Below are 25564 nucleotides of genomic sequence, written 5' to 3' on the forward strand. Positions count from 1 at the left end.
CATTTAATTGTGGGTAAACTGGGCTGAGAGCCCCGCCTATTGAAATACTCAACTTAACTGATTATGTTCATTGGGCCTACGAAGGTCGGGATTGAAGTGGGACTTCAGACTTTGGGCTCATTTGGATAGTAAGAAGAGATCATATGAAGGGATATAATTTTAAATTTTAGATGAATTAAATAAAATATTATTTTTTAATATTATTATTATTTTGACATTTTAAAAAAATTGAATTATTTATTATATTTTATATGAAAATTTAAAAAAATTATAATAATAAGATAAAATGAAATTAGTTGAGATGATTTCTAGATTTAAACGAGCCTTTTAATATGTAAATTTTGTCACGATATCAAATTCTTAATAAATATTGTACCGATGATCCGATGTAAAAACATGAGGGGATGTTGTTAATCAAAAGATATAGGTCTAATTCTGGTTGGGAATATGCAATTTTTATTGACCTTTGCAGAACTGCTGGATCAGTTAGTGTCCAGTGTTTCACAAACAAAGTGCTGGTGTCTGGTGATTATTGTCCTACGTATCGATTCTTGCAATTTTGAAGCATGCACTTTTTCAGAGAACTCAAAAAAAAAGGGAAGATATCAACTTGAAGGTACAACAGAAAAAGGGCAAAACTGCTCATAAAAACTAACTTATACTCATAATTAGAGACAACTAATTATTGTACTTTTTACGCAGAAAACTGCGTAACAAACAAGGCTCAAGGATACTAATGGTGAAGCTGTGAAGGAACACAAGCAATAGTACTTTATATTTCATCTTCATAATGAATTGCTGCCACCTGTTCCCATCGAACATGTAGATGGATTTTTCACTATTCAGATCCGTCCAATATCCTTACCAAAACACAAATATACGAAACAATCCAATAACTCCAAACAGATCTAACCAAAAAAATTACCCTAAATCCTTCAAGACCCAGAGCATAATAGAGTGCTCTGCCAGCAGGAAATTTGCCGCCAAAAGCAGAGGAAATAATTTCTTTGAAAGGACAATGGTTAGCACACAAATGAAAGATGGCAGTCAAAGAAAAAGCAAAAGGATAAATGTGGTCACGACGGTCTTCATGTGCACGTACATCATCTAGCACAATGCTGGAAATTGGTCCCCAACACCCCACCACCAAAAACCTTTTGTCATCTCCGATAATAAAGTCATGAAAATAGAATAGCTTTCAAGTTTAATGCATTTTTCACGAAAATGATGTTACAGATCTTTCTTTCCCCCGCCCACCTCCATCATTGAACCTCAAAACCAAAGTTATAGGCTTTGATTCTTTGAAAGAATATTACCCAGATTTCGCTTTTAAAATTTTCTCGATGTTTTGAATGTGAAACTTGGTCAAAAAGCATAATGCAAATACTCCCTTGTTTGCGTGTGTTTGAAGGTACATGCACACTTGAACCGGTTAAACCAGCTAGTCTAAATGTACGGATTGGGGTGGGGGTGTGTGGGGGATTTACATGGGCCCCCCCCAGAGACAAGTTGATTAGCCCATGAACTTTGGATCTTTCGTGGGGCCCAAATTAGACATCTAAAAGACAAAAAGTCCTTTTTTTTTTTTTTTTCCTTCAAAGTTTTTAGGTTTTTGAAAATGCCAAATGTGTTGGGACGGAAATGCCCTTGATGCTTTTTTGACAGAAAAAGTTAAGGGTTGGTGGGACGATGATCAAAGGAGATGTGAAAGTACTTTGTGTGTGTGTTTTTTGAGTTCTGACCGCTTTGCTTTTGGGGATACTGATGAAAGTTTTTTTTGGGGGGTGTCTTTTGATGGCCACATACACATACACATACATATTATTTATTATATTGTGCATGTATTCGCTCAATGCCGAAAAGCAAAAGATATTTGAAAAGACTATAATGACATGCACATTGAAAAATGAAGATGACAACAAATTCAATTGTCCAGGGAAAAGACAAGCAACTCATTCAATCAAAACATAACTACAATTTGTAGTGTCTAGATGCCATGCCTTGTTTCCAACCTTATCTTCAACTCTGTTTAAAGTCTTAAATTCCCTTCAAGATTTTCAGAAATATTTACATCTTTTACGTGGAATTGCTATGATGCACTGTAAATTAAATGGTCATCATGATTCATGATGTTAATGCAGTAGTAACTGCAGAGACCACTTGAAATCAATGCCGTTCTGATTCAGCCTGCTCATAAGTTTGTGGGTAATGATCAAAACCTTTTTGGGTTCTGCTGGTGTGGACCAAAGCAGCAAATTAAGAGCATTTGGATCGGTCTGACTTGATTTTCTTTTTCAATTTGGTAAGGATGTTTCAATCATGAGTATTTCAAAGGATCTTAGAGTATTGGTAATGTTTATGCATATTCATATTCATTTTCATATTTGTATAATATCTATTTAAATTAGTCTACATTAAATTATGTATTTTCAAAATTTTACATATCTATGAATAATATTTCGTTCACTCTCTAAATATTATTTTATTATTTTTTTCTCTCTCCTACCATTTGATCTCTCTCTCAACAGAACGCAAACAAAGAAACTAAAGAGGATTGAAAGAGATTGATAATTGCTCATTTGAAGCATATAAAAAAATATATATTTTATTATTATTTGGTTAAAAAATACATAATAAAATGTGAGATTTTTTCTTGATATACAAAATTAATCTTCAAAATATATGATTTTACATATCCATACAGAGGAATCAATGCTAGTGATCTATGCAATAATCTCCCAATAATTTTTTTTTTCTTTTTGGGTTGGGCTCCACGTGGCCTTCAAGGAGTGGGAGCACACGTGGCACCTCCTGAGTACATGCACCTGATCAAGAGTTGCAAATATTAGACCTTTGTTTGTTTGTTTGTTTATGGGGATACCTTAAGGTTATACAGTGTCAAATGTGTCAAAGGCATTTCCAGCCAAAGGAGGGATATATGTCTGTGGCAGCAAGGCACATCACCGCAGACTTCTAACTGTTGAGTGGAAAATTGACACCAGCAAACGCCATACACACTTCTGTCTTTTGGTACTTTGGCAGTTTTCCAATTCAATCTCTATCTCTCCTTTTCCAAAGTATAAATTCAAATTATATTTGACTAAAAGATATAAGGTAAACTTGATCATATATCCCAAAGCCATCGGGAAGAAAATGTACCAAGTGTTAAGTAAGCACGTGCTTATTACATGTTCAAAGTATATGCGACACTTAAATAGATTAGATTAAAGATGTCTTTGATCAATTTGACCATGCACGTGGCACAAATCGGATAATGATGAAAGAAGTATTACAGTCATAAAAAGATTTTATAAAAATAAATCTACAAATTGATATAATTTTATATAATATGTTAAACTTATCTTATAATAAATATAATTTTATAATCTAATATACCGCATCAAATCAGGTCAGTTTCTCAATTTAAATCTTTAGAATCATAAAGCATTTATGTGATGATACATTGTCTGGCGATGGATGAATGCGACAAACAATACTGTGTATAATTTTCTTAACGTTTTTATTTTGTTCCTTTGTCCTAATGAAAAGGAGTGGCGAACACTTGGAAAACAAAACGAAAGATAGTGATTGGTTATTGGTTGATTATGGAAGTGGTGGCTAGCAATTACTCGTATAATAAAACAGATGCTAATTAAAAACTATCTCCAGTTATTAAATTCCAATATTTATAGCCATTATATATATACAGTGGCCAGTTTCATTGCAGGCATGTCGTGTCATGGTGTCCCTTAATTAACATTTGGACAAACACTTTCATTTAATTATTAGCAATGTAAGTTACTCCATAATTAGCAACAAAACAAACATTAATTAATGGCTCCAAAACTATATATTTATATACATAATTTGAAAAAAAAAACACAATGGGTGGAACTATTGCATGCAGGCGTGCATTGCCCAACATGACCATTAAAAAAAAATCCAAATAATTAATAAATATGATCATAGGTTATATTTTTATTATATGATAGGTAGAATTTTATAAGCTAAGGTATATTTTTTTAATTGTTTTAACCATACCATATGAGTATGAGTAATGACTAATACCAGTACTTGATCTATTAATTATCTTGACATGATCTTGTAACTTGTGTCATAGCTTGATCCCAATGACACTTATAAAACGATGTATGGGAGATAACAATTCAATTGAAAGATAATTAGTTTAGGAAAAAGCAGAAAGCTTGTGCTCAGATAAAAGAGAGATCATGTAATCTACAAACTTTTATTAATTGTTTAGGGGATAAATTAACCTAAAAAAAGGAATGATTATTTTAGTAGTTCAAATGATGGGAAAAGTTTGTAGCTTTTTTTTGTTTCCTTTCCTTTGCTTTAAAGTATAAACTCAATAACAATGGTGCTCACGTGATGGGAATAAGCACACAGGTCCGCATGTGTGCGTGTGTTCCATAATTCATTATTCATTCCCATGCACCCACAAAGGTTCGTATATAGGGCCTGTGTTATAAATATAATTGTCTAAACAAAACCATCTCTCTCTCTCTCTCTCTATATATATATATAAACATAATGTCCCCAACAAAGTACCCAACATTGAAATGGGTGGAATCATAAGCAGCAATTGAGCAGTACAAAATGTGAAAATGTTAGGACGTGTTTAAATTTGTGGAGATTGGACCCCACGACACCCACTATTCTCACTTGGGAAACTCCCCCCAACACCACTACTCTCAAATATGCCTTTTGCTTGTCCACAACCAAAACATACCTAACATTCATCCTCTCAATTTTTATTTTTATTTTTATTTTAGAAAAAACCTTCTCATAATTACTATTCACTATCTCACATTTCACATCTTATAAAAAATATTTTCGTATTTTATAAAAAATACTTCACATATCATGAAAAAATTATAAGTATGGAATATGTGTTGTGAACAGTTGCTGATTTATAACAAAACTTTTTTTTTTTTTTAACTCAAACCCAAAACAAAACAAAACAAAACAAATTTTGCCCATCTATGACTTGTCCCTTACATATTACGTCTCTTTTATTTTGTCATGATAAAAAAAGGAAAAATCCAAACCAAATTTATGCAGTTATGTCACAACAAAAACAAGCCCATGCCCCCACAAAACAAAACCCATTTCTCAAAATTATTTATTTATTTGGGTTCTCTCTTTTAGTTGGAGTAATGATTTGATGCATTAATTGTCTCATGGAAATTTTGCCTGCCTTCAAAACCGTCCAACAAATAGATACATCCTTATTTATGTTGTCCTTTGGACCATATTTCTCACATCACAAGATTTCCTGTTGATTCTAATCCATTCCTCTTTGCCCTGCAAATTCATAGCCTTTGAACTCAAGGTGGTCCTGTAGTACTTTCTCATCTTCAATGAACTTGGACGGGTGGATTGTGTTTAGCCAATTGGTGTTAAAGATTGATCCAACGGTGAATCCTTGTCGTAACATTGTAGCTATGGTAGGCGTTGGAATACCTAAACATCTCAGGCATAGGGGTCAACAAGTAATAATTCCGAAGGCACTCCACCTTTGACAACCATCCAAATTATAATGAGTGAGATCTCATAAATTGCAATTGATTTCCAACCATTTAGCTCGAAGTCTAGGATGCCATCATAGACAATCACTACCTCCTCAGGCCTCATTTCTTTTGCCTTTTTCTCCTATAGTTAATCTCATTATACCCATGGTACTCACCAACAACATACCCAATCATGCATCCTCCTAAATCATTTCCAACCGCTAGATCCTTAAGCTTGTATTGGTCGAGATTGAAATTCTCTATATTTTATTTTTTTAACTTAGCCACTTAATTAAAAAATAATGACTGAATTTCAGAAAATGTCACAAATTTTTTGCGAAAATATCTTTATACTAAGATATGTTATCCAATTATTTGTCAAAAAAAAAAAAAAAAACGAGTCTAAAAAATGTAGATTGTATGAAATAGTTGATACGAGGGTCCAGCTTGTAGAAGAGCTTAATACGGTGGACCTTAGTGTAGTGGATCAAGTCAAAGGGTCCAAAAGCAGATAAAGCAACACAAGGAAAGTGGACCCCAAGTCTTATCCGCCCATTGAATCGACCGTTTAACGAAGCAGTGCATCGGAGCCGGAGGGGAAACGAAAGAGAGGAAAAAATAAAATAAAAAGAAAGGAAAAAGAGAGTGTTTCAGCTATTACACTATACACTACTGCATAGGGACTAGAGAGAGGGAGAGAGGGAGGAAATGGACAAGTCTGCAAAAGATGGAGAGTACTGCAAGTTCGAATTATTCTTCTTCTGTGTATGATTGCTTTTACAATCCTCAGTAACTCTTTTGGACTCGTATTTCCCCACTTTCCTCTCTCCATCCTTTCTCCCCTCTCAGTCTCTCCATATATATTTTGTTTTTTTATACATATAATATATGGTAATGGTACGTCCCCGAGGCTGCGCGACCAGTCCAGAACCGGAACAAACAGAGAGAAGGGGGGAGGGGGAGGTGATTTTAAAAACATGGGGTGGGGGGAGGGGGCAGGGTCCTCACAAGCCTTTTACACGTGATAAAGAAAACAACCAAAAGCACTTGCATGCGTGTATAAAAATTCATTTATCATCATCACCTCTCTCTTTCTCTCTCTATCTCTGGTATCTGAATCATCCACCAAAACCTATCTTTTATATGTAGTAAGCTTTTGGTTCCCCTTTTAATCTCTGGTCACGTTCTTTGCCACCCATCCTTTTAAAGCCTCCCTTCTTCTTCTTTCTTATGATTTGATTCAAGTGCAGAGCGACTTGTTTTAGTATTCCATCACTCCCATAGTCTCTGAGTGTGGTGGGTTGGTTAGTTGGTGAGTCTTCAATCTTTTGGCTTCTTTGGACTTGGTTATTTAATGGGGGCTGCACTTCCTCGTCGGAATTAGTTTTGGGTATCCTACAAATAGTGATTACGCTTCCCTTTTCAATGTTTATTCCTTCTCTTTGGACTTGTTCTTAATTTTTGTTTTCTTCTTGGTGTTTTTATTCTCCTCCTACAGTAATCACCTGGTTTCAAAATCTGTAAAATATATATATATATATATATACACACACACACACATATTCTTCTGTCATGTTTTATCCGTTTGGGTTTATTCATCTTCTATATGATTATCGGTTTCAGGTAGGGGAGATGCCTAAGGGAATGGTTTTGACTTGTGGATATTTCCGTTTCTTGGGGTTCTAATTGTTTGTCTAATTATATTTATTCATTCCATGCTCTCTGTCTGCCAGTTCATTGTGTTGCTAATAGAAGAATCTGAAGAAGATTTGTCTTCGGTTTTGCATATATGCTTTTCGAGTTTACAGCTGATTTTTGGGCTGCTAGTTTTATTTGGGGTTTCGTGTTTTATGTTTCTTCTCTTATTGATGGGCTTCTGAGTTTTTGAGTCGAGAATAAGAAATTATATTAAAATAACCATCTTTTTTGGTTGTGTTTGAGCTATCTTTGTCTTCTCGACCCAATGGCTCTTTAATTACTAGTCAGAAGAAACTGTTACTATTTGTTTCTTGGTTGGCTCTTTCTCATTTCCATGTATTTTTAAGGGGTCAAGCTGCTTCCTGAAACATATGTGAATGGACCGGCTTTTCTACTTATCAAAGGAATAGTAATGCTTGTAATGTTCAACGAAAGATGGAACTTTTGCCCATACTTTTTTTACTTTGAGTACAAAACCATGATGCATTTATCATCATTATTTCCATTTGTTTACTCGTCTACAATCTTTTGTTATGTCGCTGACCTGCATTTTCCCGTTTATTTTTTTTCCCCAGCTGAAATAGTCTCAAGTCTGTGAGAGAAATAGGAAAGAATAAAAAGAAGGCAGTGCGTTTGTGTGCCATTTGGTGAAGCTCTTTTCAACGAGTAATTGTGCTTTTGCGTATCAGTTTCAGTCCGCAAAATTAGCGAATCCAACATGCCTATAAGGCAGATGAAAGAGAGCACAGAGCAACACCTTGTGATCAAAACCCACTTGCAGAACTCCATGAACCAAATGCAGAAGGCACCCACCAACAAAACTGCCCAAAATGGTAAAGGTCCACCACCCCAAGAGCCCCATAACACAAAACCTCACAACCAAACTTCGCCACCATCAAAAAACAAAGGAAGAAGAAGGGGTAGAGGTGGCCGAAAGTTTGATCAAGGCGATGTTTGTATGCGTCCGAGTTCCCGGCACTGCACCGTGGTGAATACGCCCGTCTCTGCGAATCCGGCCGGAGCCCTTTTAGCGAGTACGCTAGATGGATCGGTTGAAAACGGTGGCAACTTGTGTGGAATGGAGATGAGTTTTCCTACTACGAGCAAGGCTTCGAGTTTTGCCCGGAGGCCTGGTTTTGGGCAAGTTGGGACAAAGTGTATTGTAAAGGCCAACCATTTCTTTGCGGAGTTACCTGAGAAGGACCTGAACCAGTATGATGTAAGCTGTTTACTTTAATGGGGCTAATATTAAACTTAGCTGTTAATATGATGCTGCGGATAATTGAATTGCATTTTGCTTTGTGTCATAGCACTTGGGCCCCTTGAATCTGACATCCAGTAAGTTTATGGTGTGGTTTATTCATATGTTTGTTGTTACATTGCAGAGGAAATCGATCAGGTGTCTGTTATTCGTCTGTCCTTTTCTTCTATAGCCATTTATGAGTTTTAAATTGGGCCATCAATTATGTTCTTATTGTTTGTTTGCCTTTTCACCATCTGTGTACTGATTCGTGCAGGTGACCATAACTCCTGAAGTGTCATCAAGAACCGTGAACAGAGCCATCATGGAAGAACTGGTAAGATTGTACAGAGAATCTGATTTAGGAACGAGACTACCTGCTTATGATGGCAGAAAGAGTTTGTACACAGCTGGGGAGCTGCCCTTTGCTTGGAAAGAGTTCAAAATTAAGCTAGTAGATGAGGAAGATGGAATCAATGGTCCCAAGTAAGAATTTATTGCCTGTGCTATCCTGTTCCCATTTTAACCTCTCTCTCGCTCTCTCCCCCCGCGGTGCCCTCTGGGTTATGCTCTTCTCTCTTTTCTTTGCACCCATCTGGGTCGTCCTCTTTTCTTCAGTTGAGGTTTCTCGTTCTGAATATTTATAGAATTAAACATAAAAATAAAAATAAAATAAAAATAACTAAAAATCTTTATAATTTGGATTATGACTTTTGCTTTATGATGGACTTTGCTGTGGATTTTTTTTTTTTTTTCGTTTTTGTTATATACCTATGAAAGTAACAATTGGTCTATATAAAATTTCCAGACGGGAAAGAGAATATAAAGTGGTGATTAAGTTTGTCGCGAGGGCAAACATGCATCATTTGGGGCAGTTTCTAGCTGGCAAGCGTGCAGATGCTCCACAGGAAGCTCTTCAAATTCTTGACATTGTATTAAGGGAGCTTTCAACAAAGAGGTATAATTTCTCAATGCGTGTTATCCCGCCAAATTATATATGTGACAGATGACCCTTGCACAATTGGTTCTTGTAACCTTACAAAGCCTACATTTTGTAAAGGTATTGCCCAATAGGGAGATCCTTCTTTTCACCAGATATTAGAATGCCACAACGGCTCGGTGATGGCTTGGAATCATGGTGTGGTTTTTACCAGAGTATAAGGCCTACCCAGATGGGCCTGTCCTTAAACATTGGTAATTCTATGAATTTTCTAATGGACAGTGCTTGAGATTTTTTCAAACAGTCTCCCTGTTATTTACTCAATTATTACATTTGACAGATATGGCTTCAGCTGCATTTATTGAGCCTCTCCCAGTAATAGACTTTGTTGCCCAGCTTCTTGGTAAAGATGTTTTGTCAAGACCATTGTCTGATTCTGACCGTGTAAAGGTACTTTTCTCTGCATTAGTGATGCGGTGGGGTTTTGTTTTCTAGATATTTCATTTAATCTAGAATACAATTGGAATGTTTACCAGATCAAGAGAGCCCTAAGAGGAGTGAAAGTTGAAGTAACACACAGGGGCAATGTACGGAGGAAGTATCGTGTTTCAGGATTGACGTCTCAACCTACAAGAGAACTAGTGTAGGTTTTAAATTATTTGTTTGTATTTTCTCTTCAAAGTCTATAGAATTGGAAGTTGGTGAGAGTTCTTGCATCATGAAAAATGGAAGCTGACTATAAATAGAGTTTAGCTGTATTTCCCATACCAGAAAAGAAAAACTCGTTCTTGTCAATTCCCTCTTTAAATCCTTCATAAATGTGTTCATATTTTGGTTAATTGAGGTATATTTGTTCAGGTTTCCTGTTGATGACAACTCAACCATGAAGTCAGTTGTTGAATACTTCCAAGAGATGTATGGCTTCACCATTCAACACACACACCTTCCTTGTCTTCAAGTAGGAAACCAAAAGAAGGCTAACTATTTGCCTATGGAGGTAGGGAGTATCTGTTAATAAAGTTCTCTCTCTCTCCAAGTTGATTTTATTTCAGATTTTGTCCACAATTCCTTCACGATTATGCTTTTGATGATGCAGGCCTGCAAAATTGTTGAGGGGCAACGATACACAAAAAGGCTCAATGAGAGGCAAATTACTGCTCTCCTAAAAGTTACTTGTCAAAGACCTAGAGATCGAGAATATGATATTTTGCAGGTATTTTTGACGTTCTAATATTGTATATTCGTCAAATTACTCAATCGAGCCATTTTGCAACCTTTAGAAGATGGGATTTGTGGGCTTGTCTTGTTGATACATAGATGCCTTTCCTTCACTTGGTTATGAGATCATGGAAAAGGAAGATACTTTGGAATCTTTGAGACCACCCTTCATTCCACCCTTTAACTAATTGTAAATGCTTGAAAACCTTAAAATACCCTGTTGTCTTCTCGACAAATAATTGAAGCATGTTCCCCCTAGGTCTAAGGTTCAAATCCCCTTCGATGCAAACAATCTCTAGGGCCAATCGGACTGGAGGATTTTTTCCTTGAATTACCCCGAGGTGCACTTACGGGAAACTCCTTGCCGAAGGCCTATGCACCCCCAGGATTAGTTGGGACACTGTTCTTGGACACCCAGTGCCAAGAAAAAAAAAAAAAATCCTATATGACAGGGTCAACAGCTAACCTACATTTTATATATGTATGGGGTTCTTGAGAATGTGCCAAATCATCTGATAGACAAGTTTAAAAACTTCTACTGTCTGCTGGAAGGCTGTATCCAATTGTACATTTTTTATTTATTCTTTTCATGCTAAGAGAACTCAAATAAATGACTAGTTGGAATATCAACATAATAGCACGAGACCTATGACTAAGCCTCAAACTGAGTTGCATGCATCTTTAACAAGAGGACATTGGGACCATGCAAGCCATGTAAATTGGAATTATGGTGTTATATGACCTGTCTGGTGTTGTTGGGTTCTGATTTAGTTCATACGGATAACTATCATTCTTGGTCTGAAGCAGACAGTTCAACAAAATGCCTATGATCAAGACCCTTATGCAAAGGAGTTTGGCATCAAAATCAGTGAAAAGCTAGCTTCTGTTGAGGCACGAATTCTTCCTGCTCCTTGGGTAATGTGCTTCTCCTATTACGACTATTATGTTTAGAAAAAGACATTTGGTATTATATTACCGCTCACTATCATGGCACCCTTAACTGCAGCTGAAGTATCATGAAGCTGGAAAGGAAAAAGACTGTTTGCCACAAGTTGGTCAGTGGAACATGATGAACAAGGTATCATTGTTGTGACATTTCCCAGCAAGGGCAGAGGCCTTTGGTATCCCCTCCGGTCAAGAATTAGGCCTCATGGATTTTCATGGATATTACATTACCCCTAATTCTGTTATTGATTTTACCCCTCATCTCTTGGTTATCTGTTCCTCACATAATGCAGAAAATGATCAATGGGATGACTGTAAGCCGGTGGGCATGTATAAATTTCTCACGGAGTGTGCAGGAGAGTGTTGCTCGTGGGTTTTGTAATGAACTTGCCCAAATGTGTCAAGTGTCTGGCATGGTAACCTTTTTATCTGTTTCATTTTGCATGTTTCAAGATTAGACAGTTTCTTCGAAGAAGACCTTTAGTTTTTTTCCTATTTTCTAGGAATTTAATCCAGAGCCCGTCATTTCAATCTACAATGCGAGGCCTGAACAAGTGGAGAAAGCCTTGAAGCATGTCTATCATGCAGCCATGAACAAGACGAAAGGAAAAGAACTAGAGCTGCTGTTAGCTATTTTGCCAGACAACAATGGGTCTTTATATGGTATGTCTTGCGTTGAAATTTTGGCAGTTATGTCCATGAAACTGGGATGTGCTTCATCTGCTTGAATTGAAAGTAAAACTTAAATTTGACGTGGTTGTTCTATATGATTATTTTTTCAGGCGATCTCAAACGAATATGTGAAACTGATCTTGGCTTGATATCGCAATGCTGTCTCACAAAGCATGTTTTCAAGATCAGCAAGCAGTACTTGGCAAATGTGTCTCTGAAGATCAATGTTAAGGTTTGATTAATTCTCATTTTATATGAAATTACTCCCAATTTTCGTTTTACTTGCATTCATCATCAAACGGCTAAATTCTCAATATTTGAATATGTATCAGGCCACTAATAATTTCTGGTTCTTATGGCATTGATAACTTGATTTTTAAAGCACCCTTGATTAAGTCATTAGTTTGAGAATGGTAATGCATACCTCATTTTATATATAACTGAAATATTCTTGAAGTATAAACCACGGCAGCAATTGGTATCAGCATGCCCACTCTTATGTTTATCTGAATAATTCTCCACTTTCTAGAGAACTCATGGTTCCTGATACCTGAATCCTGATTTTTTTTTCTTATTGTTGGTGTGCAGATGGGTGGTAGAAACACTGTTCTTCTAGATGCTATCAGCTGCAGAATTCCATTAGTGAGTGACATACCAACAATAATATTCGGAGCTGATGTGACGCACCCGGAGAATGGAGAAGACTCCAGTCCCTCAATAGCTGCTGTATGATTTCCTGAACTATACATATTTTGTCCTAACTACTTTCCAATTAAAGGATTATTCAGGTTTTGGTAGCTTATAGAGTTGGTCCAACTGTAGGTAGTAGCTTCCCAGGACTGGCCTGAAGTGACAAAATATGCTGGATTAGTTTGTGCTCAAGCTCACAGGCAGGAACTCATACAGGACTTGTACAAAACGTGGCATGATCCTGTTCGTGGTGCGGTTAATGGTGGAATGATCCGGTATGAGACTTCATTTTTTAAGCTGGACTGGTCTAATCTTTGTTGCTTCTTTGTTGTCCATTTTTTAGGTCAGCATTTCATGTCTGTATTTATCCACTTGTTGCAGGGATCTCCTTGTTTCTTTTAGGAAGGCAACTGGGCAGAAGCCGCTAAGGATTATATTTTACAGGTCAACATTCTTCTAGTCTCTAATGCAGGTTTTCAGAACTACTTTTTTTCAAAGAGCATTGCTACACAACCTCCACCACACTCCACACTCCACACTTTTTAAAATTTTTTAAATTTTTAATATTTTTTTTAATTTTTTTTTGAGTTTATTCTTTTTAAATTATTTCAAATTTTTTATTTATTATTCATATAATAAATATTTAATAAAAGAAAAAAATAATAAAAATTAAAAATAATGTAGAGTGTGGAGTGTTAGGAGGTTGTGAAGATTTTTTGTTTTTCAAAACCTGTTCTCTTTCTAATGTTGCATGAGCCTTTATGGAGTGTAAAAATGCAGGAAGCCATATGCAAGAGAAGTGGGCCTTCTCTTTTGTCCCCAAAAAAGATTATATATATTATATACACTAACACATATATCCACTTGCAGATATATGGTACATATGTGCACTTTCTCTTATCAGACATCACATGTAAAAAACAAAAAGAAAATTTTTTGATTTAATATTTGGAGCTAGGGAGCATTGCAAGTCTCTTGTGAAACCTAAAAGATTTAACTTTGACAAGTGAGCATCAATGGAATGTTTATATTAAGTTATATCTCTAAAGGGATTATGCTTTTCAATGATTTTGCCATGCTTTGATCCAACTTTACATGATGTGCATACTGTGGAATGTGTGTAGAGAATTACGTGCATTAATCGTGTTTTGTAAATACATTGCAAAGTTCATTGTATACTTACAGTTTCTATCATGTCAACAACTAATGTGAACAGGGATGGGGTAAGTGAAGGGCAGTTTTATCAAGTTCTGCTTTATGAGTTAGATGCAATCCGGAAGGTGAGAATCGATTTATTTATCTTTTTTGCTATATTAAATAATTTAGAATAAACACAAAGTCACACGGTTTCACAATCACTGCACAGGCCTGTGCTTCGCTTGAACCAAACTATCAACCACCAGTGACTTTCATTGTGGTGCAAAAACGACATCACACTCGATTGTTTGCCAACAACCATAGGGACAGGAGCAGCACAGACAAGAGTGGGAACGTTTTGCCTGGTGAGGTTTAAATTTCATAAAAAAAAATCGCCTGTTTTCCTTTGCATTCTTATGCGCACATGCAAAAAATCATAGGTTTTATAACGACTTCATTCTGTTTTCTCAGGCACTGTGGTTGATTCTAAAATTTGTCATCCAACAGAATTCGATTTTTATCTCTGCAGCCATGCTGGTATTCAGGTAAAACATTATTATTTGACTTACAATTCCAAATGTTACTTAGGAATCCGTACTCTCTTAAAAGAAATGTTACTCAGGAACTAGAGAAGTGATAAACAGTGATGTATGCAAACATCATAAGAGGAATCTTATCAAACCTTATATTGGGGTGGTGGAGGAAATACTATTACACACATCGAAAGAAAAAGAAATTTACAAGCATAAAAGAAAAGGAGCAGCATGATTGGGCACCATCCTATTCTTTGTTCTCTGTTGGGCTGTCACATTTATTTAGGAAGTTTTGGGAGCCGTTACTTTTCCATTTTAAGGGCTTGGATGAGGTCATTTACTTATTAAAAAAATAAATCATACTGGTATATTATGGTCTCTACCGTAAAATTAATCTGTAAATGCTGAAACACAAAGGCAACATGTATACTGGAAGATTCTTGTTTTTTAGTTTTTTTTTATAGGTAATCTTGTTATTTAGTTAATAGCGAGTAGCTGACAACTGCACCCAGTTGATTCTTTGTAAATTCTGTAGCTTCAGTACATGTAAACTAAAATTTTGACCAACAATTTCTATATCATATATAGGGGACAAGTCGGCCAGCTCACTACCATGTTCTATGGGATGAGAACAATTTTACCGCAGATGGAATCCAGACATTGACAAACAATCTCTGTTATACATATGCAAGATGCACACGCTCTGTCTCTGTTGGTACGCAATGTTGTTCTTTTCACTGTTGTCAACGTATGATGAATTCACTATCAAACCTAATCCCTTCCCCTTCTGTCTCTTGGATAATTTTGAAGATTAGCTCAGCACTTAAGGCAGTAGGCATGAAAAAACTTGTGGAAGCTATAAATGCATTGCTGATATAATTTCTAATCACTCCATTGGAAGGATTTGAGATGACTTCCTTCACATAAATCTTACCACGGAAAGAAAAGAAGTATCTCTTAAGATCAGCATACATACAAGTAGCAGCCTATAATGTTAGCTTTACTTAAAAAAAAAAAAAAAAAATTTGTTAGCTTACATGACACAATTGTGGTGGGAGAAGAACACGGAAAAAACTAGATCCTTGCTATCAATTTGTTCATTTTGTCCTCCTAACGAAAGGAGTCCCAGCCAATTGTAATACAATGTTTAATTGAAGTGGCTGAATTTGTTGTTCCTTTGTAGTTCCTCCGGCATATTATGCACATTTAGCTGCTTTTCGCGCCCGATTCTACATGGAGCCGGAGATGCAGGAGAATGGCTCAACAGGTGGTGGAACCTGTCATGGTACCAAGGGTACACGAGCAGCTGGAGAGTCTGGTGTCCGGCCATTGCCGGCCTTAAAGGAGAATGTGAAAAGAGTAATGTTTTACTGTTAGAGACCACAGAGAGGGTTATAACATAAACACCAAATCGGTCGCTAATCACCATTTCCTTCACCGCTACATATTCTTTGTACATGTATGATGATCGAGGCGTGTGGTTTCAAGTTCTTCCGGGATTCAGATCAGTGATTTTACCAGTAGAGCTTTAGTTTATGGTTCATACTTGGTACAAACTAGCAAAGAACATGGAAAGCACACCCATCATAGATAGCAGGTTTTGATTGAGCTAGAAATTGTCCACCGATGATGTGAAGAAAGTTAAACTAGGTCTTGTACAAATTTTTAAGTATCAATCTATATGTAGCAAAAATTTCCCCAATACTTGCTTACAATTTTTTTTATCGAATTCCGCATATACCATGGCAATGATGTTCGAAGTAAATAAAATGATGTAAATGGTAACTCAAGCCTCAAGGTAGTGAAAACAATCGTTTCGGAACTCGAGAACCGGATACGTTTTTTGGGGGGTCTCAATTCCTGAACCCCAAATGGGTTGCAATGGTTACGTCATGGCATTTGCTGGGCATGGTGCCAAGGGCAAAATTAAGAGATCTTTGAAGGTACTTCGAAAAACATTCGACGAAGATAAAGCTGAAAGCATCATCTCTTACAATGTTGACCTGATTTCGTCCATTTCCTGAGCTTGAAACAATCCATAAGATGTCTTTTTCCACGACACAGGGAAGCATGTTTAGTCTCCCCATATGTATACATGCGCTTAGCTCACGGGGAAGAAAGCAATCCTATCGTCATGGCTAATGTTCCTGCATCAAATCTCTTAAATCTATGTGGTGCCTGCATATAAGGTGTCAGTGGCTGCAGTGTTTTTTTTTTTTTTTATTTGTCGCCTTTTCTTTCAAAAGCCACAGATGTCCGCAAACTGCTGGTACTTCATGGTATGAAACCGCGTACTGTTTTTGTCTTGCAATAGCGGTAAGCACGTACATGTGGCGAAATAATTCATATAATTTGGAGAAATAAAGTCATAGACACAATGTATAGACCACATTTTATTAATTAATGTCGGCTGTGGAGTTTACACGTGTCTGAATTGTAAAAATGTATTTGAATCAGAAAATTGTAAGGGATCTTGATCCCATTATGACACCTTACCCCCTAAGCATTACTCACACATATCAGACTAGTCAAATGCTCCAACGAATCCAAATTGGGTAATGCTACGTGAACCGATAATTGAACGGAAGGATTCAAACGATAAGTGTAAATGTATTTTTTTTTTTTTAATCATTTTTTATATATTTTTAAATATATATTTTTTAAAAAAATATCAATTCACTAATATTCATTTTCTTAATTATTAAATAAAAAAATTAAAAAAAAATAAATCAATTAATCAATCACTTTTATCTGCCACTTTTATAGATTCGATTAGCATTTTTCATTCAAATTTGCCAAAAAGCGACTGAAACCACCCGTACAATGACCACGTTCCCGCATTGGGAGTTTGTACACCACATTGCCTCATCATATCCACTAGTAAGGCCAGCTCTAACACATTTACGCCGGTGGAAACTCGGTTTGAATTTGCATGGAGAAACATAATGTAAAGCATGCTTCTACTTTTTGAAAAATGAGCCGAAGTACTCGAGCCCAGCTAGCTAGGAGCTGCATGGGGATCCAAAACGGGTTCAAGCTGCATGTGAAAGCGTGGGAAAAATTGAAGGCAATTTATTTAAAGATTACTCGGGAGTAGTACTATTGAACTTGCACATTCAATCCTTAAACAAATCTTTGCATTGCATGCAGTAGCTTTAAGATTTTTGGGAGATTTGTATATAAGACCCATGCAGTGCCTATTGCCCGCCGTAAAAGAAGCTAGCTACGCTTAGGAGTGGTTTGGATTATTCTAAGTTGAGATGATTTGTTAATAGTAAAATAAAATATTATTAAAATAGAGTAATGTTAGAGAGAAGCCATTATAGCAGTGTACACTTTGCATTCACTGCGTGGCTGCTTCTAGTTCATTGTTTCTAACATTCATTTGGAGAGATGTGTGGTCTATATGATGCCACATCATGTATACAAAATGGATGTTCCCAATAGTGACTTCTATCTATATTTATTTATTAGAATAATATTTTTTAATATTATTATTATTTTAAAATTTGAAAAAGTTGAATTGTTTATTATATTTTGTGTGAAAATTTAAAAAAATTATAATGATGAAATGAGTATTTGAGTAGAGTTTTGAATCCAAACCGGCCACTCACTAATGCTACATATATGGTACTACTCTGGACCAGGACCAGTTTTATTTACACAAGCGAGGCTAACCTTTTTTATGAACCGTTGTTGTTGTTCTAAGATGCAAGTAATCAACTCCTCGGATTCCTTGCATGCAAGTTCATAAGCCAGGCTTGAACAAGCTGCTAGGTATGTATATGTGTATATCTTATATATATGAATGTATGTATATGGAATTTCACGAAATTGTCACATTTATTAATGGAGTATTTACAACCACTTTCTATAGGAAAAAATGTTGAAAATTAGGATTGCATGCTCATAAATTAAATTAATTGACTGAACCACTAAGGCCTTGTTTGAAGATAACATTTCATACTTTTAGTTGGTGCATGTCGCACTCCAGTACTATAATATGTTTTGGATCAAGGTCTCCTCAAATTTTTGTCCGAATATAAAGGTTTCAAGCTGTGGGAGAGCCGGCCAGTGCGATTATATATGAAATAGAAGATCTTAATAGTGGACCTTAATTACTATATTTATTGATACTCGTATAAATATTTAGACAACATTAAATAAATAATAAATAATGTAAGATTTATTTTTTGTATCAATCTATCTTTCCGTCATTTTGTTTTTAACAATATTCACATTTTGCAGCCGTATAATATCACTGCAAATAGTTAAATACCACATAGACTATTTAGCGACAAATTAATGTCGCCGTCAAAGAAATTAAGGTGTTGGAATTAGTTTTTTCCGTCCAAATTATTTGCGACGATAATTTTAATTTGATCATAAAAAGTTATTTTTAGCGATGAATTTTCTTGTCGAAAATAAAATGACGGGAATGCAAAATTGATTTTTTGCGATCAAATTAAAATTGTTGCAAAAGAATTGGTCTTAAAAAAACCATTTTTCTTATAGTGGTTTTTGCGCCAACCAAAAAAGGCCACGAAAACTTAAAATTTTTCCGCAATAAAAAAATATACTATTGGAATCACCTTATGGCACCATTTGCAACGAAATTTAGTGTCAAATTTAATTTCGCCGCAAATGATATTTTTTAGCGTCGATTTGAGCGTCCATAGAAATATTTTTTGTAGTGTCTGCACTGTTTTGATCTTTCTAAGATGAGTGTTGGGATTCTCTCCCTCTTATATATATATATATATGTGTGTGTGTGTGTGTGTGTGTATGGGTCTTTTCAAATATGTTATTCAGGCTATTCTCACTTATAACATGGGTCTTTCCGAAATTCCTAAAGTCTTATTGAGGGAGATCAATGGAGTCATGCAGAAATTCTGGTGGGGGCAAGGGGCAGATAGATCAATGATTCACTGGTTAAGTTGGCAGCAGTTAGGGAAAGCTAAGAATATAGGTGGTTTGGGCTTTCGAGACTTTGAAAATTTCAATCTGACCTTATTAGCAAAGCAAGGATGGAGACTTATTTAGCATCCTAACTCTTTGGCCTCAATGGTGCTTAAGGCAAAGTAATTCCCTTGGACTGATTTCCTCAACTCTAAACAGGGTAATAATGTATCGTTTATATGGAAGAGCATTATGGCAGCAAAACATCCATTATCTGAAGGATTGATATGGAAAATAGGAAATGGAGAATCTGTGAGGATATGACATGATAAATGAGTCCCTACACCAACCTCTTTCAGGATTTAAACACTAATGAGATTATTGGATGAGGATGCAAAGGTGAAAGCCTTAATTGATGACAACACCAAACATTGGAACCTGACTTTATTGAAGGACATATTCTCTGAATCTGAGTATGAGACTATAACAAGAATTCCCATTAGTGCTTGTAATATTGGTCCAGATAGGTTGGCTTGGAGGTGTATTGTAGATGGTAAGTTCTCAGTTAAAAGTGCTTACCACCTTCAAGGAGAATTCATCAAGAAAGAAGGGCCAGTCATCAAGTAACATTTTGAAAATAGAAATCTGGTCAAAGTTATGGAAGATTAAAGTTCCAAATGCTGTCAAAACCTTTCTTTGGATAGCTAGTCTTGAGTCTCTTCCCTCAAAGCTCAACATTTTCAAACGAAAGGTGATGAATTCTTCTAATTGCCCTTTATGTTTGACAGAACCTGAATCTATAATTCATGCTTTGTGGAGTTGTAGATCTGCTCAGGATGTTTGGGCATATTCTAGGAGGCTACAAAAATGTAGTGCAGATGAGACTTCTTTTCAGAATCTACTCTTTGATTTTTTCTCAATTATGCCAAAAGAGGTTCTAGATGAAGTTGCAGTGACTGCCTACTAGAAATGGTGGAGAAGGAATTCCTTTGTCTTTGATGGAAAATTCACACCCCCAAGAAGCCAGCTCATCAGTCTTACCAAGCATTGGAGGATTATAGAAATTCAATGAAGAAGAGTGAGGCTCTCGAGAATGACACAAGTAATGCTCAGAAATGGGAAGCTCCTCCTCTTGACACGTATAAGATCAACCGAGATGCAACTATTGATAAAATAGATTGCAAAGTGGGAGTATGAGTTATTATTTGAGACTGTGAAGGCCGAGTGGTAGCAACTTTAAGATCATCTAGGGAGATCTTTCCAGATGCGCAGCTAGGAGAATCTATAGCAGCACTCAAAGCCACTTTATTATGTATTGAAATGGGGATGCAACAAGTTATCCTAGAAAGTGATGCTCTCTCAGTTGTTAATGCTATCAACAGTTCAGAGGAGAAGTGATGCTCTCTCAGTTGTTGCAGGGTGTTCGTAAGTGGTGCATTAGGCATGTTCCTAGGGGCATTAATAATGTTGCCCATGTCTTAATTAGCAAGGGATGCTTTACACCTCTCTGAGGAATGTATTGAACTGGATGATTTCCCTCCTTGTATCCATTCTTTGGTTGATGAGTTTTAATAAAATCAGTCATTTTCTATATAAAACAAAAAACATGATCGTGTGTGTGTGTCCCTTAACTCCGTTTTTAATTTTTGTGACGGTGTAGTAGTACCCTAGCTTCTTTTTCCACTGATCACTTAACGTTATACCTTAATTTGTTAAGCACATTATTATTTTTGTGTTATATTTATGGCAATGAGGATTGTAAAGATTGTGGTTATTAGAAGCCAGCACTTATGGTGCAATGATGTTGTGGTACGTACCTATGGATCCAAATTAATATCTTTGTTAACCGTTGGTTAACAAAGATATCTTCAGCAAAAAGTCCATATTATAATATATATATATATATATATATATATATATATTTATATATCAATGATCAATTAGGTATCAATGCAACAAAACTACAGAAAGAAAACATACAAACATTCAATGACATAAAAAAAAAAAAAAAAAAAACGAGAACTAGATAGTTTGTAAATAGTTTTTTTAGGTAACTATGAGACACTATGCTTTGTGGATCAAGAGGCATTGTAGAATGTAAAGAATGAAGATTGTGTTTGTTGCAGTAATGTGTCTATATGTCCCAAAATTATCATACATGTAGTTGGCACAAGGATTTGTAATTCTCTCCTGTACTATGGTTCTATTTGCAAACATCATTGTATTTTCATGGCCTTAATTGATTGGTTAACCCAATTGACAGAATTGTAAATTACTATATTAATTATGTATAATATGTTGGTTATCTGAATTTATCTATGCATTATAAATTTGATATGGTGTTGGTTTTATTTGTTGATGGTCTGTTGATGAGTTGAAAGAGGTTCAATATAGGCCTGTTTGTGGGATAATTGTAGGAAACATATCTTTTTTCTACTAGCAGATTTTGGTGACAATAAATGTTTTAAGAAGAGTTGATGCGGTCACAAATAGGTTTTTTGCACAATAGTATTTTCCATGACTAATGTTTTTGGAAAATCTATCTTTTTTTACTGATGATTTTGGTGGAAATTGACTTTTCCTGATGGTCCAAGCACACCTGATGACTGGTGAGAAATAGTAATTTCCACCAAAAGTTGTCATGAAAAAAAAAAAAAATCTTTTGCCATGATTTAATGAAAGTGGAAAAAAGTGGAGATCACTTTTGCCATGAAAAAGCTTCACGGGCAATCAGCATTGCCAATCACTCAAGTTCTTGAGAAATGCTCTTTTTCGACCAATCTATATAGTGAAAATAGTAATTTCCACCAAAATTCATCATCCAAAAAAATCTATTGTCACGAATTACTTGGTGAGTAAAAACAATGGTCTAGTTTGGGTATCAAGGTACCTTACTAATATTCATTATTTTATTATTATTTTTTACTTACTTTTTACTATTATTCAGTATTCTATCATTATTTTTTTACTACTATTTACAGAATACCTCATATCGAATACTAGCTCATTACCCAAATGCAACTTAAGACACCACTTTTGCCATGAAGAAAATTCATGGAGATAGAATTTTTGCCACAAACTTCTTCCCTAGAGAACGGTATTATTTCTGATCACCAATAGATACCTTATTTGCCACGAAATGAATATGCTTATTTCTCTACCAATGATGTCGTGGCAAAAAGATAATTTTTCCCATGACCTATGGTTTTGGTGGATAAAGGGTATTTTCTCATCAATTATATGCCATGAGTCTCCTATGACGCCAAATTAGTGGAAAAACTTTTTTTTCACGATGCATACACTTTTTTCGACCACAGGTCCACAGTACTCCCTTTCGGAAAAAAGTGATATTTGTTATAGTTTTGCAATTAGTGATAAATAAACGTAGAAATAAAGATTTTTTTTTTATATATATAAAAAAAAACCCCTAAACTTGCCATATATAAGAAAGTACCTGATCAACTGAAGCAGCTTGCAGTACATCCACAATTGTTTGCACCCGTAGATCGACGTACGATTTCGTCTCGATCAACCTTAGTTATGATCTCTCTCTCTCTCTCTCTCATGAATATAGATCATGTATAGTGTTGCAATTAGTACGGTTAATCTTATCGCAAATTAAGCTCCCTAAAAGAAGAGATCATGGGGGCACAATATTTCTTCGACCCTCAACAAAATTATCACAGAATCGGATTACAATTGTATTTCGTCGAATTAAGTTTCTCAGAAAGCTGCAATCAATCAAAAATGGCCCCAACCTACACCATATACATGGTCTTTGATATTAATCTCCCTGTAATGCGAGGAAAATGCCGCTGCAAATTTCCTCGATCCCTTCATTTCTAACCACTTCACGGCCCCCATGCACGCGCGCGCACACACAAGCCTTGGTTACCGAAATTGTTTCCCATCTGCATTCTGTTTAAACATCCCAATATGTCCATTTTGATTATGATCCAGCTAATAATTAATACAGCTAGCTAGCTTGTACGTACCGTTCTACAGAATTTAAATTAATTAGGGTGTGTTTCCAGCTAAGACAACACAAGTACTACACGCACACAAAAATTAATGTACTTCAATGATCTCTCTCTTTCAAACTCTGAAACAAGCTTTTCTTGGTGAAGCTGGGAACGTGTCACTGTAAGTACTCCCGTGTACATCATTCATAAAAGCTTTTCGATCCCTGGAGTACTGTATATCCTTAAGCGGCATATATGCAGTGATAAACCTTGTGACAATATGAAATGCTCCTCCATCTACTACAGTACTCCTTCATGAATGATAGTTGACAAATGAAAACACTGGAATTAAAGAGTTGGCAGGGTTGGTCACAATCGTGACGTTTCTATTATAGTTGGTACTAGTGGTACTGTAAAAAATGAAGATAAAGCTAACTAGTAGCTAGCTAGCTAGCCCTATAAAATCTTGTCCAGGTTTGGGTTCCGGTGGATTGATCCATATTCCAGTCACCAACCTAGATCCAAAGAAATCCTGCATCATGTGAAAAACTGGTGGAAAAGTACTGAAGAATGCATCAATATTTACTGTCCCTTGCACGCTTTCTGAACTATAATTAAACAAAATACCCACAGGTTCAGAGCAAAGAAAAACCTAGAGAGCACTACCTGAAAGCTGGCCATCAAATCAAATGGTTCCCAGATGGCTGATCTCCAAACTGATCAGACAGCTGGCACTTCAAATGGCTATTCATTTATCAGAAATGCGGCCTCTCCGTTGGATTTTGCACAACCTCTCTCAATACCAAAACTAAGAGCCAACCAGAACAGAGCTAAAGAATTAACTATACTTATAATGTCAAGTACTTCAAAGTGAAAGGTTTATTAGTAGTACCACCACCATCATCATCATCATCAACTTGATCTTGTTCTAAGGGTAGGTTTGGGGAGTGAGATGAGAATTTTGTGTTTTGTTTTGAAGTTTAAAATATTAAGTTTTAATATTATTATTGTTTTGGGATTTGAAAAATGTGTATTGAGATTTTAAAAAGTTGAATTGTTTATAATATTTTGTATGGAGATTTGAAAAATGTGTAATGATGAGATGAGATGAGATGAGAATTTTGTGTTTTGGTTGATGTCCCAAACCTGCCCTAATTCTTTTTATGTATCCATAGGTTTTCTCTCTCCAACCTCTCTAGAGAGGTCAAAAAAATCTTACCTTCTCTATCTAGAGGGTTGTCTGTATAATCTAGATAATGTTTTTCTGTATTTTTTTTATTTTTTATTTATTTTTTTGACCATAGTACATAGAAATGTCGATCTATTGCTTTTCTGTCACCTAAGATTGTCATGTGCTACACCACAAGACTCGCCAGTCGCCGATCCTTCTTATGGTAGAAGAAAAAGGTCGAAAAGAGTGGCGCGTGTTCCTCACGAGCAACCCAAATTGCGCGTGGATCTCACGCGCCGCCACACCACGACGAGTCTACTGCCAACGTGCATTGTATTTTTGGGATCAGCGGCCTCCGATCTCTTAAATCCAACCAACGTAAAGGTAAATTGTAAAAGCTAGCACACAAATTTATGGCATCCACAACGAACCAACAAGCTAGCTAGCTAGGTAAGAGGCTGAACTGAGAATAACTCTTCATTTGTGATAAGTTTAGTACTATTCCAGTGATGATCCTCATGTATATATAGCTGTAAATTCCATACATCTCCACGTGCATTAAAGATCATGAATGAACAAAGAAATAATTAACATGTATAGATAAATATTATTTGAACCAATCTGGACTGACGCTATGTATAATCTGGTACTTGAACTTGTCTCAATTACTTTCGTACGAAAATAGGAGTATACTATCCACCAAATCTCTCTCTCTCTCTCTCTCTCTGATCCTTGGATTTTGATAGTTCAGTGACAAGATATAAAAATGAACGCCTTCATGAAAATTAAGACGACTTAAGAGAATTGGAGTCTCTTAAAGCTCAGAATTTTAAGATGTTCGTCTCCAGCTAGAAAGAAAACCCACATCATAGGAACCCTAGATGGACTCATAAGCTCTGATTTGATCCAAGATTAACAATAGAGAATA

The 25564-nt window shown here is 35.9% G+C and overlaps 1 protein-coding gene across 5 annotated transcripts; it reads left to right on the top strand.

Annotated features, from left to right (window-relative positions):
* The first annotated feature begins 737 nt into the window (after window positions 1-737).
* On the top strand, window positions 738-16345 carry LOC109005092 (protein argonaute 10-like). Of its 5 annotated transcripts, XM_035683495.1 has the most exons (23): window positions 738-747; window positions 7821-7823; window positions 7883-8448; window positions 8747-8955; window positions 9278-9427; window positions 9530-9663; window positions 9750-9859; window positions 9946-10052; window positions 10268-10406; window positions 10506-10622; window positions 11435-11542; window positions 11634-11705; window positions 11866-11988; window positions 12076-12235; window positions 12355-12476; window positions 12833-12970; window positions 13067-13209; window positions 13316-13378; window positions 14151-14214; window positions 14301-14436; window positions 14543-14616; window positions 15193-15319; window positions 15788-16345. In XM_035683495.1, the coding sequence occupies exons 3-23, from the start codon at window positions 7948-7950 to the stop codon at window positions 15979-15981; spliced, it is 2991 nt and encodes a 996-aa protein (XP_035539388.1). In that variant the 5' UTR covers window positions 738-747; window positions 7821-7823; window positions 7883-7947; the 3' UTR covers window positions 15982-16345. The 5 variants fall into 5 exon arrangements, with proteins under 5 accessions (XP_035539388.1, XP_018839425.1, XP_035539389.1 ...); XM_018983880.2 differs by lacking the exon at window positions 738-747 and adding an exon at window positions 6226-6296 and having other exon boundaries at window positions 7805-8448; XM_018983879.2 differs by lacking the exon at window positions 738-747 and adding an exon at window positions 6521-6843 and having other exon boundaries at window positions 7805-8448.
* The last annotated feature ends 9219 nt before the right edge of the window (window positions 16346-25564 follow it).

Source organism: Juglans regia, chromosome 12, assembly GCF_001411555.2.
Source record: "Juglans regia cultivar Chandler chromosome 12, Walnut 2.0, whole genome shotgun sequence".
Lineage (NCBI taxonomy): Eukaryota > Viridiplantae > Streptophyta > Magnoliopsida > Fagales > Juglandaceae > Juglans > Juglans regia.